The following is an 18,657-nucleotide window of genomic DNA, read 5'->3' as shown; positions in this document are numbered from 1 at the left end:
AATCCCTGCTTGGCCATGAAGTTCACTGTAAGATCTTGGCACTCTCTTGCTTTCTCTATAACATATCCTCAGTGTTGCTGTGAAGATAGAATGGGGTGAGGGGTAGGAGAGAATATGCTGCACTAAGTTTCTTGGAGAAAGGGAGAAACAATAATGTAGTATCAACAAAGCTTAGATAAGAAAACTTATTTCACCCCAAATCACCACAAGTACACTTACTCATCATTTGCCTTAGACATGCAGAGAAATGAAACCACCACCATCCATAAATTCAAAGCAACAGTTAGTGGTTTGCTGGAATGCTTTCCTGCAGACTGACGCGTACACGGGCTAATAATCTCTATCCTGAACGGGCACTACATCAATTACAGATTCTTACAATTTTATAAAACTATTCCTCATAAAAGGAAAAGGCTACCCAATGGATTATGGATGCTCTCTCTATTGGAATTGGCTAAGCAAGGCATACAGGAGGGATAGAATTAGCTCCAATACACAAAAAGCAGCAATATAAGGATGCAAACCTTCTCTCAGGATTAAAGTGGCTACAACTGAAAACATTAAAATACTGTACAAAGTTTCTAAAACCTATAGAAGAGGAAAGAGCAAACCAACAACTTACCTGATTTTCTTTTATAATTTGGAACATATGTTTAATTACTTTATAAGTTTCTGTGTATGTATTGCACTTGTTTTCCTTTATGTACTATGACTGTTCCAAGCATACTCAAATCAGGAAAGTCTGCTTTCATACATGAAGGAATGTTCAATCTAGCAAAGGTCTCTTAACAGATGAGAGGAAGAAGCAATTTTCTATGATTACCCTCTTTCCAATTCCCCCTAAAATAAGGTGGCAAAAATGCCAAGAGGCAAAAATGTATTTATTTATTTATTCACTCAAATAAAAAACAAAGTGAGACACTGCCCCCCATGCATGACTCCCCTACTCCCATCTTTCAATCTCCAAAAGTTGTATGAACACATTAAGATGTCTTATGCAGAGGTAGACACCAGTAGCTCTCAAGATTCCTGGCAAAGGCCTCTCTCAACCATGCTCTCCGTCACTGCAAAGTAAGCAATCAACAATGAGATATGGACTCTTCCATATCAGCCAGAAACTTCCAATACTATGAATGTATTCAGAAGTGATATGCAATTTTTCATCTTTGCAATTTAAGCATATTGCAAGTTGAAACCTGCAAGTTGACCCTGTAGCTGAAAAATATAATTTTGCCATGATCCACATTGTTTAAAAAAAGAACAGCAGCCTTACATAAACACACGCTAAACACAAAATCTGACTACAGTCGGGGGAGGGGGGGACAGAGCCCAAATGTTAGTCATCCAATCCCTGTTATAAGTTTACTTACTTCAGAAAATATCTCTGACCAGAAGGTGTCTTTGCCATTTCCCAACCAGGTGGTAAAGGGACATCATCAGGTATTTCAAAAGATGGTTGACGAAGGTGTTGAGATGGTGCACCTCCAGGAACTACACTGGAAGGGGTGAGTGCTCCTGGAGAAACTGTTCCCAGCAGTGAGGCTGGAGAAGAGTGAGCACGGACATGCTGAGGAGTTAGGGCTCCTGCTGTTCCTGCATCTGTGCTGGCCTGTAAAAAGTTAAGCAATTCCTTCAGTTCACAGCATAGCCAGATACCCATTATGTCAGCACCATGTTAAGATACACCTCATCTCATCTTGACACATCTCCCAACACAATCCTACAAGCAACAATCAATAGACACCCCAGTGCCAGTCCCTTCACTAGAAAACAGCCAAAGCTAACACTGGAATGGGTATGAGAGCAGTACCTCTCATACCCATAAAGTATAAAAGAAATAAAGTTATTTCATATATATAAGTCTATGTCTAAATATAGGCCATGACAAGATGCAGGACTGGAATTGGATTAATCTTTTCTGAGACACATCTTGCAAAAACATTTAAATTGAATGATATAAGTATGCATGTGTGTATACACTTTTAAGATTTTTCAGGTAGTTCTTATTTCCTTCAGGCATGGAGAACCTGGCTCTGTCTCCTTCTCCTTTCTCTGTTTTCCCCTTCCTTTGTCCCACATCTTTATCAAGGACTTCAGGAGACAGCTGTGAAAGCTATTTAAATAGTATTACAAAATGGGACAAATGAGGTCCACATTGCAAACAGTAATACATGTCTGGTTTTGCTAAAATGTATTCCAGATGACAAAAGATTTGATGGGGGAGGAAAAGAAAGCAAGGCGTGATTTAAAGCAGGGCAGGGCAAATCTCAGTGTTCATCAGGCTGACTTTTCTCTTATTACTGAATCTTTGAGGCAGATCATACAAATACTTCCACTTCAGAAAATAGCTAGATATGGGATCACAAATTGCCCCCGTATAAGTTCAGAATGTCTAAACTGCCGAACCCTCCCTCCACAACAGCAAAATCTATATAAATGTTGCCTTCCTATCTTGCCTTCCAATGGAGAATCTGAAAGCACTTAAGGAATTTTTTCCCCAACATCTGCATAAAAGACATTGGAAGGATTTTTTTTTTTCCTTTCAAGGGAAGGGAAGTCAGCCACAGTTGCAAACCATATCCAATGGCTTCCTTCTGTTAAAGGAAGAAGTCCTTTCATTTTTTGGAAGAATCTTTGATCTAGAGGTCTCTTAACAGTCAAGATGGGGAAGTAATGCTGACTAATCGTTCACCCTGCAGACCCCTATGCTATCATTTGCACAGTTCTGCATAACCCTTTGAAACAAATGGGGGAATGGGGAGGGCTATGGAAGAAATTGGTATACATCATCCCCTTCTTCAAGGCTTGTCTGCAAACAGAAGAATGGTACTGGATTCGATCCATTAAAATAACGTGTAGCATACACCTTGTTCATACACCTGTGGCATCTCTGATTCAGGCCTGCAGTCTCCCTTTCTTTCTCCTGCCCTCAATCTTTCCTAGCATTACTGTCTTTTTTAATGACTCAAGCCTTCTCATGATGTGGCCAAAATACGATAGGCACAATTTATTCATCCTGGCTTCCTTGCCTTCTCCTAAATTCTTGACTGCAGTCTCCATTATGATTAATGCTGGATCCAAGATATGGGAACTCTGATTATTTTAATTTTCTCATTATCTAGGATGAATTCTTGTAGATCTTCCGTGATCATTATTTTTGTTTTCTTAACGTTCAACATCAAGCATACCTTGGCACTTTCCTGATGGACTCTCTTCAATGAACTGCTCCAGGTCTTTGTTGGCCTCCACTAGCAGTACTATATTGTCTACATCTCTTAGGCTGTTAATGTTCCTACCTCTGAATTTCACTCCTTCTGTCTCTGAGTCTAAGCCTACTTTGCATACAATGTTTTCTGAATAAAGGTTGAACTTGGTTAAATGGGTGAGAAAGACAGATGGAGTTTTTACTGTACTTTTATGGTCATTCCAGCCACAAAGTGGTCAAAACTTGTCAGAGAAGACTGTCTTATCCTAAAGTTAGGGAATCAACTTTTTTAATAATAATAATAATAATAATAATAATAATAATAATATTGGTTCTTTTGCCCCCACCATTCTATAACTAGATGCATGGCATGCCACTGCAGTACAGTACACTACTGTTGCAACTGTGGCAAGGTGAAGATGTCGAGAAGAATATAAGAATTAATACTAATACAGTGGTACCCCGGGATACGAAAGCACCGCCTTACGAAATTTCCGGGATACGAAAAAATCCCATAGGAAAAAACTGTTCCGGGTTACGATTTTTTTTTCGGCTTACGAAAAAAAATTTTGGTGCTTTTCGGCGCTTTTTCGCACGAAACGCGGCTTTCCAGCGCTAGCGCCTATGGCTTTTTCGGGTTACGAAAAAAATAGGGTTACGAACGCCGCGGCGGAACGAATTAATTTCGTAACCCGAGGCACCACTGTACACAGACCTAAATGCTAATTTATAGTCTGTGGAGAGAAGAAAAAGAAATGGACAGCAGTATAGCAGGGTAGCAATAAGCAATTTTCCCATGTAAATTTAAATACTGGATCAAATCATGAGAATTTCTAAACACATGATATGTGTAACTCAAAATCTGCTACATAATTTAACACCTAAATGGAGGAAGTTTTTATCATACTAGGAAACTCATTAAAACATAATCAGATCTTAACCTACACAATTATTGTTAATATATAGTTAGTATATAGTTATTTGGGACCATTTCCACTGAGAGGATCGTCTTGTGGAAGATATGTGTATCACATATTTTGTGGGGGGACAGCATAATGCAAAGATGTGTGAACTAGAAGATTCTTCCAAGTGATCAAGAGGTAATGTAACCAAACTGTTTCAAGAATTTTCAAAGACAGTATCAGAACCAGATGACACCGTGGTAACTGTGACTAGATCTGGATCTAAAGTGTGCATTCTTTAGAGTTGAAAAACTGGAGTTTGTAATGTAAATATTGGGACCATCAGGTCAGACCCACTTCGCATTATTTCAACCAGGCTTGACAGGTTCATAGGGTTCCTGCAGAATTGCTCTGCTCCCTGCTCATTTCAAGCCATCTCTGAAGCCCAAGCATGCACAACCTACAGTAGTTTATTAAACCACACTGCAGCCACAGAATATAAGGCTTCAGATTAGCCCTTACCCAACAACTGCCAAATCCTTTGTAGACAACCTAAGTAATCCTTAACAAGTGTTCATATGTTTAAACACTTTACTGTCCACCAAGATTTTAATACCTACCCACCCACACACCATGCTTATTATGGCCTTTACTATGCAGATACATACATGTCTGCAAAGCTCTAAGCCCCATGGCATGCAATTAAGTACACCGTTCAGTAGTGTACTGAGAATAGGGAATACATTTAGGCAAGCATTTAGCCTTTTGTATTTAAGAAGTGCACACTGTTTCTGTATGTTTTAATTGTTTCTGTAGTTAGCTAATAACTTTTCTTCAATAATTGTCAGTGGAGTTTGAAATATTGGACCTACACAGAAAGTATGTGATAAGCCTGTATTGTGTTAAAGTTCAAAGGGAGCAAAGCACCAATCTTTGTTAAAGCTCTACAGCTCCAAGACTAGGCTTTCCCTCCATTTTATATCTGTCAAGTTAATTAATGCTTGGGCTCAGAGTTTGTGCACTATGGTTGAATCTGATTTTTAAAAAGCCACACACGCAGCACTAGGCCTCTCATAAAGAGATGTTTAATCATGGAAAAGCTGCTATAGCTGGTAATAGACATACAAGAAATAGTTACAGAACAGTTAGTCATTACTGCCGTCTACACAGATGAATTGACAAGGCCTTATAACGAAAAAATGATTTTACAAGTGTAACTTTTTAAATAGTCTTCTAGACAAATGAAACTAGTTAACTCTCATCTAAGCATCTGATGAAAAACTTATGCCCAATAAAACATGCTAGATAGAGTCTTTGTTTTTCCTCATCTAAATGTTATCTTTCTGTATTACTGTTATCTGTATCAAGACTTAAATAACTAACTGTAGGTTTGACATTTGGGACCTGATGCCCTCAAATCAGGTCCCAGTCCAGATTTTCTTATTCTGTTCATGCTTATGGCTTGCTGAGTTGTGCCCATCTTGGATTTAAGCAGAGAGACAGCAAATAACCCACATTGTAGATGGCATCCAAATATCAACAGCACAGTATCAATACATTGAATGATTTTCAAATTCTGGCATGAGTAAGACTTCATGAAGGCAGTGTTGAGTGTTCTACAATTTCACATTATTAAGGGTCAAGTCTGGCACAATTGTACCACTGGAGATTTTTGGCCTTTCTCATACACTCCACTCTACAACTAATCAGACAAGGGCAATTATCAGGTCAAAGTCCTTTTGTTTTTGTTAGTGATTAATTTCCAATATCATTTCAGGGGCTTTCAGCTTCCTTCCTTCAGCAAACACAAGAACTCTGTTCTGAGACTGATAAGAACAATGCTGCAGTGAAAACAGGTCTTGAACTAGCACAGACCCTTCTCTAGAAAGCAGTCAAATCAAGCTTTCATAGCTGTTCCTTCTCCAGGCTCCGAGGGAAGCGACTGACACTCTCAAATTTAGGGAAAGGGAGGAAGTGCAAATAATTATACTCTGCACCATTCAGCTTCTGAACAGAGGTTAAGGAAACATAGAAGTAGAAGCCTTGCCCCAAGCATCTCTCATAAGCAGCTCAGAAAGACAGTGAGGATGGAATAGTTCCATCACATTTGTAGGGACTAAGGGTAGTTTTAAGAAAAGGAGGAATGAAAGCATACTGCTACCTCCCACTCGAACATATAAAAAAGGACTTTAACTAGGAGGGTAGAAGAGTGGAAGATGGAAGCTGGTCTGAATAAGTCTGCCCAGGGATTTAAGAGGGAAAGAAATTAAACCAGAAGAAAAGCCACTTTAGTCACAACAGAAGATTTAATGGTGGAAAGCAAAATGACAATCCATGTACAGGAAAGAGGACTACTGTATAGCAGAATTTCTGTTAGGCTACATGGAAGAAAGTGACAGCTTCTTCATCAGAAGAGTTCTAGAAGAAAAAGTGGCAGAAAAAGGAAAAATCTAAGAGATGAAATGTTGCAGAGAAGATGCACCTGGCCACAAAAACCTATGAGGTAGTGGAAAGAACAAGAAAGAAAGAAAGAATTACTTGATCAGGAGAGAAAATATGCCTCCACCATTGTCCAAATATAGATAAGCTACTTTTTGTACTCTATTCTCTGCAGCTGGGGGTCCTAGAAAAGAAAAGAGAGGAAATTTAAACCCTGCTGAAGAGTGAACATTTCACTAAGTTAGGGAGAAATTGCCTTGTCTTGATTATCACATCTTTAAGTCTGGTATCATCCTACTTGAAAAATTGTGGCTGTCAACAATGGCACCCCATCACCACTACCACATGATCTTCACCCTGAGGGCAGGCTGAAGAAGAAAACTGCTTTTTTGTTTTTGTTGTTGTGTGCCTTCAGGTTGTTTCTGACTTATGGGAACTCTAAGGCTTTCCCTGCAGGGTCGCAAAGCAGAATATCAACCTACCTGAAAAGACCAGCCATAAATGTGTGTGTGAGAAAGATTATCTTGCCCTCCAGAGGGAAAGAGCAGAAAAAATTAGAAGCATAGAATTGGAAGAGACCACAAGGGCCATCCAGTCCAACCCTGTGCCATGCAGGAATACAAAATCAAAGCATCAAGCCTCTGCTTAAAAACCTCCAAAGAAGAAGACTCCATCACACTCCAAGGTAGCGTGTTCCACAGTCAAACAGGTCTTACTGTCAAGACGTTTTTCCTAATGTTTGAATGGAATCCCCTTTCCTGTAGTTTGAGTCCATTGCTCCATATCCTAGTCTCTGGAGCAGCAGGATTTCATTATTAACAAGAAAAGCAACAGAGTATAGGAGAAAGCAGATATCTTCCCTATCTTCTTTCCACTCCCAAAATATGAAACTCAGGATTTTTTCACACTACACAATTATAGTGCTATAATTCCACTTTAAGCGCAAAAGTAATCTCTTATGAAATCATGTGACTTGCAGTTTATTAAAGGTTATGTAGAATTTTCATTCAGATCTCTTCTGCCTTAACAAACAACAAATCTCAGGATTCCATAGGAAACAGCCATGGCAGTTAAAGTAGAAACACAGTATTATAATTACATATGTACAGTGAAAGGTTGCCCGGTTGGGGAAGATCCAGACTAAATTCCCACACAGCCACAAAGCTTATTGGGTGGCCTTAGGCCTGTCATACACAACCTTTCTCCCAAATCAAATTCACAGAGCTGATGTAAAATTAAAAAGGAGGTTGCTACAATGTATATCATCTTGAGTTATTAAGAATCATGATACATTTTAAAAATACCCATAACAAACCAAAAACTCCTGGTATAATCCTGTGACAAGTCACTCTCCCCCTCCCTATAAAATATGGAAGTAGAATAAATACCGTACAGGTTAGTGCAATAAAACGGAAAAGACTTAAGAGAGGTTTTAAATTTTCAAAAGCAATAGTTTTAGCACATGCTTTCTGTATAGGCAACTTCATAAGCCTTTAATGTCTTTAAGTGAAAAGTACGCAGGATCAAACTCCTGCAAGTCATACCTTGTGATCTGGAGATAGACTTCAGACCTGAAAACTTTTCCTCCAACGTCTGAGTCATTTCAGCCATTTTTGGTATGCCCAAGTACAGTAGGAGGAAGCACACAGTACATGTATCTATACAGCAACACAATGGTGAGAATCTATTTTGCCTCACATATATAGGCAATATCTTCCAGATGTGTATATGTTGCAAAATACAGGGGAATACAGTGGTACCCCGGGATACGAATGCGCCGCCTTACGAAATTTCCGGGTTACGAAAAAAATCAATTGAAAAAAACTGTTCTGGGTTACGAAGGTTATTTCGGGTTACGAAAGAAATTTTGGTGCTTTTCGGCGCTTTTTCGCACCAAATCGCGGCTTTTCCCCATTAGCGCCTATGGGTTTTCGGCTTGCGAAAGCCTTTCGGGTTACGAAAGCGGCGGCGGAACGAATTAAATTCGTAACCCGGGGTACCCCTGTACTATGTAGGTGTGACTCACCATAGCACTATGACACTCTAGTGAACAAGAGGAAGATAATGTGCAAAGGTTGGCCTCAGCCAGGATAAGTGGGGGTGAAGGTTGTATAACTGTGTGCATGTGTGTGCCTCCCATCAAGTTGCCTGTCGACGTATGGTAACCCTACTACGTATTCCATAAAGTTTTCTTAGGCAGAGGAGGTTTCTCCAGTTCCTTCCTCTGAACTATAGTGTACAAATACCTAACAAGTATTTTTTGGCTGTCTCCCATCCAAATACAGTTGGCCCTTCACATCCATGGATCCTGCATCCACAAATTCAATAATCCATGGCTTAATTTTTTTTAATTCCAAAATGCAAACCTTGATTTTGCCATTTTAGATAAGGAAACCATTTTACTAAACTGTATTTTCCGGCGTATAAAACGACCCCCAACTTTTCAACTTAAAATATAGAGTTTGGGATATACTTGCCTTTTAAGACTACCCCTCTCTTCCACAATAAGTCAGAAAGGAGCTGAAGGCACACAACAACAACAGCAGCAGAGGAGGAAGAGGGGGAGGAGAAAAAAGGAGAAGGCGAAAGGAGAAAGAAGAAGAATAGGAAAAATAAGATAAAAAGAAGAGGAGGCATAGGAAGAGAGGAAAAAGAAGCGGAGGAGGAAGAGGGGAAGAAGAGGAGGAGGAGGAGAAAGAAGAAGAGGAAGAGGGTAAGAAAAAGAAGAAGAGGAGGAGAAGAAAAAGAAGAAGAGGGGAAGAAGAGGAGGAGAAAGTAGAAGGGCCCAGCTAGCCGTCTCCCTTCTCCAGAGGCAGTCCTCTGCCTCTGGAGAAGGCCTTGCCGCTGCGGCCTCTCTCCTCAGGGCCCAGCTAGCTGGCAAGGCCTTCTCTAAGGCGGAGGATGCACTGTGCAGCTCCTCTAACTTTGGAGAAGGCCTTGCCGCCACGGCCTCACTCGTTAGGGCCCAACCGGCTGGCAAGGCCTTCTCCAGAGGCAGAGGAGCTGCGCGGTGTGTCTTCGCCTCAGAGAAGGCCTTGCCAGCCGGTTGGGCCCTAAAGAGAGAGGCCGCAGGCGGAAGGCCTTCTCCAGAGGCGGAAGACGTGTCGCGTGGCTCCTCTGCCTCGGGAGAAGGCCTGGCCGCTGTGGCCTCTCCTCTGGGCCCAACCGGCTGGCAAGGCCTTTTTTTTCCCGCTGCGTAACACCACCCCCAACTTTGGAGAAGATTTTCCTGGGTTAAAAAGTCATCTTATATGGTGTATTACGAGACTTGAGCATCCATAGATTTTGGTATCCATGGGAAGCCCCTGAACAAAACCCCAGCAGATACCAAGGGCCCATTGTATTAACCAGTGCTGACCCAGCTTAGCTTGCAACTTCAGATAGGATCTGCTGCCTTTAGGGTTGTTAGGTATTTTCCTCAATATAACAGTCCTCCAGATATTTAAACATGGCTATCATGTCAGTAGTCTCTTCTCCAGGCTAAACATACTCAGCTCCCTAAGCTGCTCCTCACAGGGCATGGTTTCCAGACCTTTCATCATTTTTGTTGTCCTCTGGATGTGCTCCAGCTTGTCAATATCCCACTTGAACTGTGGTGACCAGAATTGGACACAGTATTCCAGGTGAGGCCTGACCAAAGCAGAATAGAGTGGCACTATTACTTTCCTTGGATCGTTTTCATATGTGTACATATATGCAACATCAGGGACTGCCTGAAGGAAGAGGCCCCTCCCTCCTTAACTGTCACCTTGGCCTCAGAGGAATCGATCAGGCAGACCCAGCAACATCAGGGACAGCCTGAAGGAAGAGGCCCCTCCCTCAACTGTCATCTTGGCCTCAGAGGAATCGATCAGGCAGACCCAGCAACATCAGGGACTGCCTGAAGGACGAGACTTCTCCCTCCTCAACTGTCATCTTGGTCTCAGAGGGGGCAATCAGGCAGACCCAGCAACATCAGGGACTGCCTGAAGGAAGAGGCCCCTCCTTCCTTAACTGTCACCTTGGCGTCAGAGGGAGCGATCAGGCAGACCCAGCAACATCAGGGACTGCCTGAAGGAAGAGGCCCCTCCCTCCTTAACTGTCATCTTGGCCTCAGAGGGAGCGATCAGGCAGATCCAGCAACATCAGGGACTGCCTGAAGGACGAGACTTCTCCCTCCTTTAACTGTCACATTGTATTTGTATTGTATTGCAGTTTTTTACTGCTACCACCGCCCTATGATCCTTGCGCGAATAGCGGTCTATAATAAACTGTATCTTATTTTATATTATTATTATTACATCTTATTTGTCCTTTTAAATTTATATGTGTTTTCACTGATGTTGCTTGTTTGTTAATTATTGTTGTTTCTCGCCTAGATTCATGGGGAAAGGCAGGTAAGAAATTATTACTATTATTATTACTACTATTATAATAATGAAGCTAGGCTTCGCTCATCCTATAGCTGTGCTGCCATCTTTACTACCTAACTATAGTACCTTACATTTCTCCATGTTGAAATTCATTTTATTAATTTTGGCCCAGATTTCTAAAGGTAATTTTTATTTATGATCTGTCCTAGTCTAACCCTCCTAATTTGGTGTCATCTAAAATTTGATAATCGTGTCTTCTATTCCATAAACTATGTCATTATAAAAACTTTGAACAGCACTGGTCCCAGGACATAACCCTGCAGCATCTCACTAGTCCCTTCTCTCTAGGTTGAAGATGAGCCATTGGTAAGCGTCCTTTGTGTTTAGTCAGTCAATCAATTATAAATCAGTCTAAGAGTCCCATTGCCAAGCTCACATTTACTAGCCTTTTTGTAAGAATACTACGGAGGACCTTGTGAAAGGCCTTAATGAAATCAAGATACACTAAATTTACAGCATTCCCTTCATCTACCAAGCTTACAACTATATAAAAAAAAAGAGGTAAGATTACTCTGGCATGACTTGTTTTTGAGAAGCCCATGTTGACTTTTAGTGATCATAGCATTCCTTTCTAAGTGATTAGAGACTGTCTGTTTAATAATCTGTTCTAGAATCTTTCCTGGTAATGATGTCAGGCTGACTGGGTGGTAACTATTTGAGTCATCTTTTCTCTCTCTGAAGATGGGGACAACATTTGCCCTTCACAAGTCTGCTGGGATCTCTCCTCTTCTCCTGGAATTCCCAAAGATTATTACCAGTGATTCAGAGATTACTTTTGCCAATTCTTTTAATACCCTTGGATGAAGTTCACCTGGTCCCAAAGATGTGAATTTGTTTATAGAATAACCAGGTATTCCTGCACTACATCTTTACCTATTCTGTGTTGCATTTCCCGCTACTGCATCATCTGCTCCATTTCACTCAGATTGAGCACTGTTCTCCTTTTGGGAGAAGACCAAGGCAAAGAAGGTATTGAATAGTACTGCCTTTTCTCTAATCCCTGTTAGCATTTTGCTATCTTCTCCATGCAGCAGCCCTACCATTTCTTTGTTCTTCCTTTTGCTACATAGATAACCAAAACAACCTTTTTTCCTGCACTTTAGTTTTGGTGGCTATTACATTTTCCATTTCTTGTTTGTCTCTTTTAAATCTTAGCCCACATTCTTTAGTTATCTATCCTGGTTTCTTTAGACACGTCCCATTTTCCCTCCTCACTGAAATGATGTGAAATTGTGCCTTCAATATTTAAAAAAAACTCCCATCTATCATGAACTTCCTTCTCTTTTAATATTCCTGATCACAAGATCACTCCCAGTATTTCCCTAAGTTTACTAAAATCAGGTTTCTTAAAGTCTAAAAGACATGTCTGACTAAGCATGGCTTCACCTTTCAGCTGAATAACAAACTCTGGGAGAACATGGTCATTCCCATCTGCCACTTCCACTCCATTAACCTGGTCATTACTGTTTATTAGGATCCGATCCAAAATAGCTGATCTGCTTGTTGTCTCTTCCACCTTCTGGGCAATGAAACTGTCTGCAAGGCTAGTGAACAGGTATAAACAAGTCCTACTGAAAACACCTCCCTAAATACAGTTCAGAACCTGATGATAGCCAAGTTTGATAATAGGCTTTACTTTCCACATTACTTTAGAGAACATGAAATGTTTATTTACTTGGTTGGGAGTAAACTCCATTGAAATTAATGGATCTTGCCTGAGAAACCATATATAGGATTTAGCCCAGGATGGGTTAAATCTATTTATCAGTCCAAACTAAATTGGACCTACTGAATCGCTTGGTTAACATACTACAGGTATTAGTTTACCAGATCTCCACTGATTCAATGAGACTAGCCATCCCTTTTAGATATGGTACGCTAACATAGTGGTTTGTGTGTTGGACTACAACTCTGAAGACCAGAGTTCAAATCCTCACTCAGCCATGGAAACCCCACTGGATGCCTTTGGACAGGTCACACTCTCTTAGCCTCAGACAAAAGCAAAGGCAAACCTCCTCTGAATAAATCTTACCAAAATAATCCCATGGTAGCTTCACCTTAGGGTTGCCATAAGTCAGAAATGACTTGGAGGCACACAATAACTAAGTAAGCAGTAGAGGAAAGTATTAAATGACTAAGTAAACAAACAAATAAACAAACAAAAAGAGTACTGATTTCTCCCTGCCCAGAGTTTATAAAAGTTACTTTTTCGTACTACAACTTCCCAAAAGCAGTACTTCCCAGAACCAAGTTTTCCATGCTAAGTTTCGCTGAGGTGTGATATTAATTTTAAAATCTTTTATCACTAATTATATGTTTACAGCAGCAAGACTGATTTTTGAGAAATACTGGAAAATTAATAGAATACCAACATGTATGGACTGGATGGAAGAAGATGAAGGCACAGCTAGATAAGGTTAACTAATTCCGAAAGGGGCATCTCAATAGAATATTCCTTAAAAATATGGAAACCTTTTATGGAATTTGTAAAAATAAAATAAAGAGGTGTTACCAGTTTTATAGGATATGATGCCCAGACTCTGGTCCAAAACACACTACAGAAATAATCCAGTTTGAGACTACTTTAACTGTCCTAGCTCAGTGCTAGGGAATCCTGGGAATTGTAGTTTATTGTGGCACCAGGGCAGTCTGACAGAGAAAGCTCAATGTCTCGCAAAACTACAATTCCCAGAATTCCCTAGTACTGAGTCAGGTGAGTCAAAGCGGTCCTAAACTGGATTATTTCAACAGTGTGGTTTGGACCAATGCTGATCATTTAAGGTAGTGGTTTGAATGTTAGACTGACTCTGGAGACCAGGGTTTGATTTCTGCTGAGCCATGAATCTCACTGGATGACCTTGGTCACGTCACACTCTCTCAGCCGCAAGTGAAGGCAAAGGAAACCTCCTCTGAACAAATCTTGCCATGAAAATCCCATGATGGGGTTGCCTTTGAGTCGCTGCAAATTGGAAATGACTTGAAGGCATACAACAACAACAACAACAAAGATTGGTTAGGTTGAGTAAGAGATGGTAAGAAAGGATAGTGGGGATGTATAGAGTTATACCAAAAGTACAGAACTGGGAAGTCACTTTTTTTAATGCAGGAGGGAAATAGGGGAGGGGAGAGTGGACTTGATGTTATTATATGTTTCTCTGTGTTAATGCTGGTATGTTTGAGTGCAGCCTCCCTACAGAGCCCCCTCCCCACAGACCCTCTCAAGGGTGCCCCCGAGTGACAAGCCCTCACAAACCCCTGTCCTCCACAGACCCTCCTCAAGAGTGCACCCTGGAGGCAGCCCCCCACAACAGACCATTTCTCTCCAGATCCTCGCAGGGGTGCCTCCTGGAGGCAGCCCCCCACATACACCACTCCCAAAAGACCCCCCTCAGGAGCTATCCCCTAGACAGCCCCCCAACAGATCTCCAAGAGGCAACCCCAGGACACACAGACAATACCACAGGGGACTCTCTGAGGCAAACCCCCACACACTCCCCTTCCTAGAGAGCCCCTTCAGGGGAGCCCCCTTAAGGCAGGCCCTTACAGCCCCTGCTCCCCACAGACCCCTCAGAGGTGCCCTTGGAGGCAGCCCCCCAGACGCTGCTGCTTCCAGGGGTGCCCACAGACCCCACTTTCCCTATAGACCCCCTTAGGGGCACCCCTGAGCTAGATTCTCCCACAGCAACCCTCCCCCAAAAGTCTTCAGAAATACATCCCCCCTCAGAGGCACCCCCTAAAGACAGCCCCTCTCAGATCCTGCTTCCCCCGACTACCTGCAGGGGAGCCCCCTGGAAGCACCCTCCACATCCCCCCTCAGAGGAGCCCTCTAAAGGCAGCCCGCCCCACACAGACCCCCCAGTGGCGCCCCCTGGAGGCAGAGGACCTCCCCACAGACCCCCTCAAGGGCACCCCTGGAGGCAGAGCCCCAGCCCCCCTTCCCTCGGCCCTCAGGGGCGCCCCCTGGAGGAAGCAGATCCCACAGACCTTTTCAAGGGCGCCCCCTGGAGGCAGCAGACGCCCCTTCCCCACAGAGGAGGCAGCAAGCCCCTTCCCCACAGAGGAGGCAGCAAGCCCCCACAGACCTCCCCTTCCCCCAGACTCCTCTCAGGGGCGCCCCCCTAGAGGCACCAGACCCCAATAAACCTCTCCCTCCCCATAGACTCCCCTCAGGAGGAGGCAACCCCCCCAGACTCCCCTCAGGGGCGCCCCCTAGAGGCCCCCCCAGAGCCCTCCCCTTCAGTCCCCGCAGAGGCAGGGGAGCCCTTCCCTCCCCAGAGACCCCCGGAGGAGGAGGCCGACCTGTCTGGAGTGCGCCTTGGGCTCCGGGGGCTTGAAGAAGGAGTCGGGGAGCTTGCGGAGCCTCATGGGGAGCGTGTGGGGCACGTTGGCGCCCTTGGGGTTCATGACGGCGTTGAAGAGGGCCTCCAGGTCGGTCTCCGAGTCTCCGCGGACGTGGACGATCTGGTGCCCCGCCGGAGGAGGAGGGGGCGCGGCAGGGCCCCCCGGGGCAGAGGCGCTGCCAGGGGGCTGGGGCTGCTGCTGCTGGGGGGCCGGAGGGGCCTGGGGCGGCGGGGGCTGCTGCTGCTGCTGGGGGGCCGCCGTCGGAGGCGTCTGCTGCTGGGTCTCCATGGCTGCCTCCTCCTTCTCCTTCTCTCCTCCTCCTGCTGCTCTCAGTCAAGGGCTTTCTGGGGGCCTCCGAGCCGCATGCCCCCCTTTTGGGCTCCTTTCTTCGGCTTTGCCTCCAGCAGCGACTCCCAAGAAAGTTTCTTACTCCGCCATTAACTCTCGGAATGAAAGGAAGGGATTTTCACACATCTGTATCTGCATCGATCGGCCCATAGAGGCAGGCCTCTCGATACAGTGCGGACCGAGGGGTGCTGTATCGATAGTATCGATTGTATCGATTATCTCCGCAGCTCCTCGGCGGCAGGAAACAAAACTCGCCAAACAAAAGTTCGCAAAGGCGCCCGCCCGAGCCGCCGACTCCGCCCAGCCAGGACCCAGGGCCCGCCCGCGCCGAATCCTGCAGAACTAGCGAGCTTCCTCTTAGCTGCTCTCTCCCTTTTTTTTCTTCTCGCGCCCGGCCACGCTCAATTTAAACAACCGCGGTTTCGGTCCCGAAAACTCCCACGGGTGGGTTTCTAAGCCGCCTTTCCTCACCCTTTCGGACCCTCTGATCACTAGGGGAGGCTGGTTGTTCCCTGCTCCGCGTTGTTTGGCTACAAAGTCGTTGGTTGTTTTTTTCGGGCCCGCCCGAGTAAGGTTTCTAAACGGAAGAGTGTCCGTCAACCGTGTGTTTTGTGGGTTGTATCCCCCCTTCCTTCCTTCCTTCATCCTGCGCCTTAAAAAAGTTTCCAACTCTCTCTCCCACAGAGAGAAGGAGGAGGAGGAACTGGGATCATTTCACCTCCCTCAGCCATACTATAAGAGGGGAATAGGAAAGGAGGGGGGAAGGAAATGAGACCCTTGCCCACCAGGATCCAAAGCCATACAGGAGGAGGGAGAAAACAGAAAGGATACCTCTTCCACCCCCAAATAATCATTGCTTCTAGGACTTTGGAAGTGAAATAACATAAAACCAAACTTTGTTTCCTAGGACCATGCAAACTGTTGTGTGGCTGAATTGCAGTAAGACCCAAGGTGAGCAGATGTCCTCCCTGCAAAGGAGGGCAAGGCCCCACAAAACACTCACATAAAGGTATATGAACTCATGCTGCTTAGCCCTGCTCAAATACAAGTTTAAAACACTTACATAAAGATATATAAATGCATGCTTCTTAGCCCTGATTCACACTGAGGATGTTTTGGAATGCCTCCAGGACTGAAGGTTGAGATGGAGGACTTGCCTTGGAAACAAGGTGAACAGGTGTCCTCCCTGCAAAGGAGGACAAGGCACCGCAAAAGGTAGGACCGTCCCAAATAAAAGTTTAAATCACTCATAAAAGGTATATAAATTTGTGCTTCTTAGCCCTGCTCAAAATGGAGGACATTTTGGAACACCTCCTGGACAGAAGGTGGAAATGTAGGACATGGCCTGGAAACAGGTGGTCCAGATGTCCAAACCACAAAGGAGGACAAGGAACCACAAAATAAAATAAAAATGGGAGGACATTCCCAAAGAAAAGCTTAAACCACTTAAACATAAATACATGCTTCTTAGCCATGCTCCAGAAGGAGGTTTTGAAATTCCTCCTGGATAAAAGGTTGAAATGTAGGACATGTCCTAGAGGAAAAGGAGTACTGTATGTCTAGTCATGCTGAGTAAGATCTCTTTAGCACCATCCCATTCCCAGATCTAGAGAGAAGTTCCCAATTCCTCATCCACATTTTGCAATCTTATGCTAGCAGAAAATATAATCAGAGATGGCTGTTGTGTCCCTTCGAGTCGTTTCTGACTTATGGCGACTCTAAGGTGCACCTATCATGGGGTTTTTCTTGGCAGGTTTCCCGGGGGGGGGGTACCATTGCCTTCCTCTGAGGCTAAGAGAGTGATTTCCTAAGGTCACCCGGTGGGCTGAGTGGGGCTTTGAACCCTCTACTTCACAGTCCCAATGCTCAAACCACTGCACCAGGCTGGCTCCATAATCAGAAATAAAAGAAAGGTCAAGGGAGAAAGTGCAAAGTGAACATCAAGAAAACAAAGATTATGATCACAGGTGAAATGTAAAGTACTGTACTTAGGACAGAAAAATTAAATGCATAGATATAGGACACCTGGCTTAATGAGACTATTTGTGAAAGGGATCTAGGAGTCCAAGTAGACCACAAGTTGAACATGAGTCAACAGTGTGATGTGGCAGCTAAAAAGGCCAATGTGATTTTAAGCTGTGTCAATACAAATATTCTGCCTAGAATAGATCAAGGGAAGTAATAGTGCCACTTTATTTTGCTTTGGTTAGGCCTCACCTGAAATATTGTGTCCAGTTCTGGGTCCCACAATTCAAAAAGAATGTTGATAAGCTGGAACATGTCCAGAGGAGGGCAACCAAAATGGTGAAGGGTCTGGACATGCCTTATGAGGAAAGATTAAGGGAGCTGGATATGTTTAGTCTGGAAAATAGACAGTTGTGATCTGAAAGCCCTGTTTAAGTATTTGAAGGAGTGTCACATTGAGGATGGAGCAAGCTTGCTTTCTGCTGCTCCAGAGAATAGGCCACGGAACAATGGATGCAAGCTACAGCAAAAGAGATTCCAGCTCAACATTAGGAGGAACTTCCTGACAGTAAGGGCTGTTCAACAGGAGGCTGGATGGCCATCTGTCAGAGATGCTTTGATTGAGATTTCCTGCATTGCAGGGGGTTGGACTGGATGGCCTTTCTGGTCTCTTCCAACTCTATGATTCTATGATTATGTATATACTCATGAAATTTTAGTCAAAAACTGACCCAAAAACACTTGAGTCGATTTATCTATGAGTCAGTGTAAGTACTCTTATTTTAAAAAGGAAGGGCAAGTGTGTTTTCTGTCCTGGAAGCACTGGCCCTACTCTATTCACTCATTCATACAGCCTTTAGTATGACTACAAACATGCCTGCTGGACATTGGTAAGTTTTTTGGCATTGTTTTCCTTTGCTTCATCCTTTAGTTTTACACTCAATTTATTAAAACCTGCCCTCGATTTATATATGAAGTTGACTTATAGTTGAATATATATGGTGAATGGTTCCTACAGCAAATCAGGCCCAACTCTCCCTAGAAG

At 43.6% G+C, this 18,657-nt stretch overlaps 1 protein-coding gene across 6 annotated transcripts in view; it reads right to left on the bottom strand.

Annotated features, from left to right (window-relative positions):
* YAP1 (Yes1 associated transcriptional regulator) overlaps positions 1-16,185 on the bottom strand; it is a 119,739-nt gene extending 103,554 nt beyond the window's left edge. For 2 of the 6 annotated variants that reach the window (XM_042457588.1, XM_042457589.1), the window contains exons 1-2: positions 15,258-16,184; positions 1,371-1,609 (exon numbers count right to left, since the gene is read on the bottom strand). In XM_042457588.1, coding sequence (XP_042313522.1) covers positions 1,371-1,609; positions 15,258-15,587 — 569 coding nt within the window. In that variant the 5' untranslated portion in view covers positions 15,588-16,184. Of the gene's footprint in view, positions 1-1,370; positions 1,610-15,257 lie in introns of all 6 variants that reach the window. The other 4 variants (XM_042457586.1, XM_042457592.1, XM_042457587.1 and 1 more) reach the window with 4 other exon arrangements.
* Between the last annotated feature and the right edge of the window lie 2,472 nt (positions 16,186-18,657).

Source organism: Sceloporus undulatus, chromosome 3, assembly GCF_019175285.1.
Source record: "Sceloporus undulatus isolate JIND9_A2432 ecotype Alabama chromosome 3, SceUnd_v1.1, whole genome shotgun sequence".
Lineage (NCBI taxonomy): Eukaryota > Metazoa > Chordata > Lepidosauria > Squamata > Phrynosomatidae > Sceloporus > Sceloporus undulatus.
This window is presented reverse-complemented; position numbering and strand designations above follow the sequence as displayed.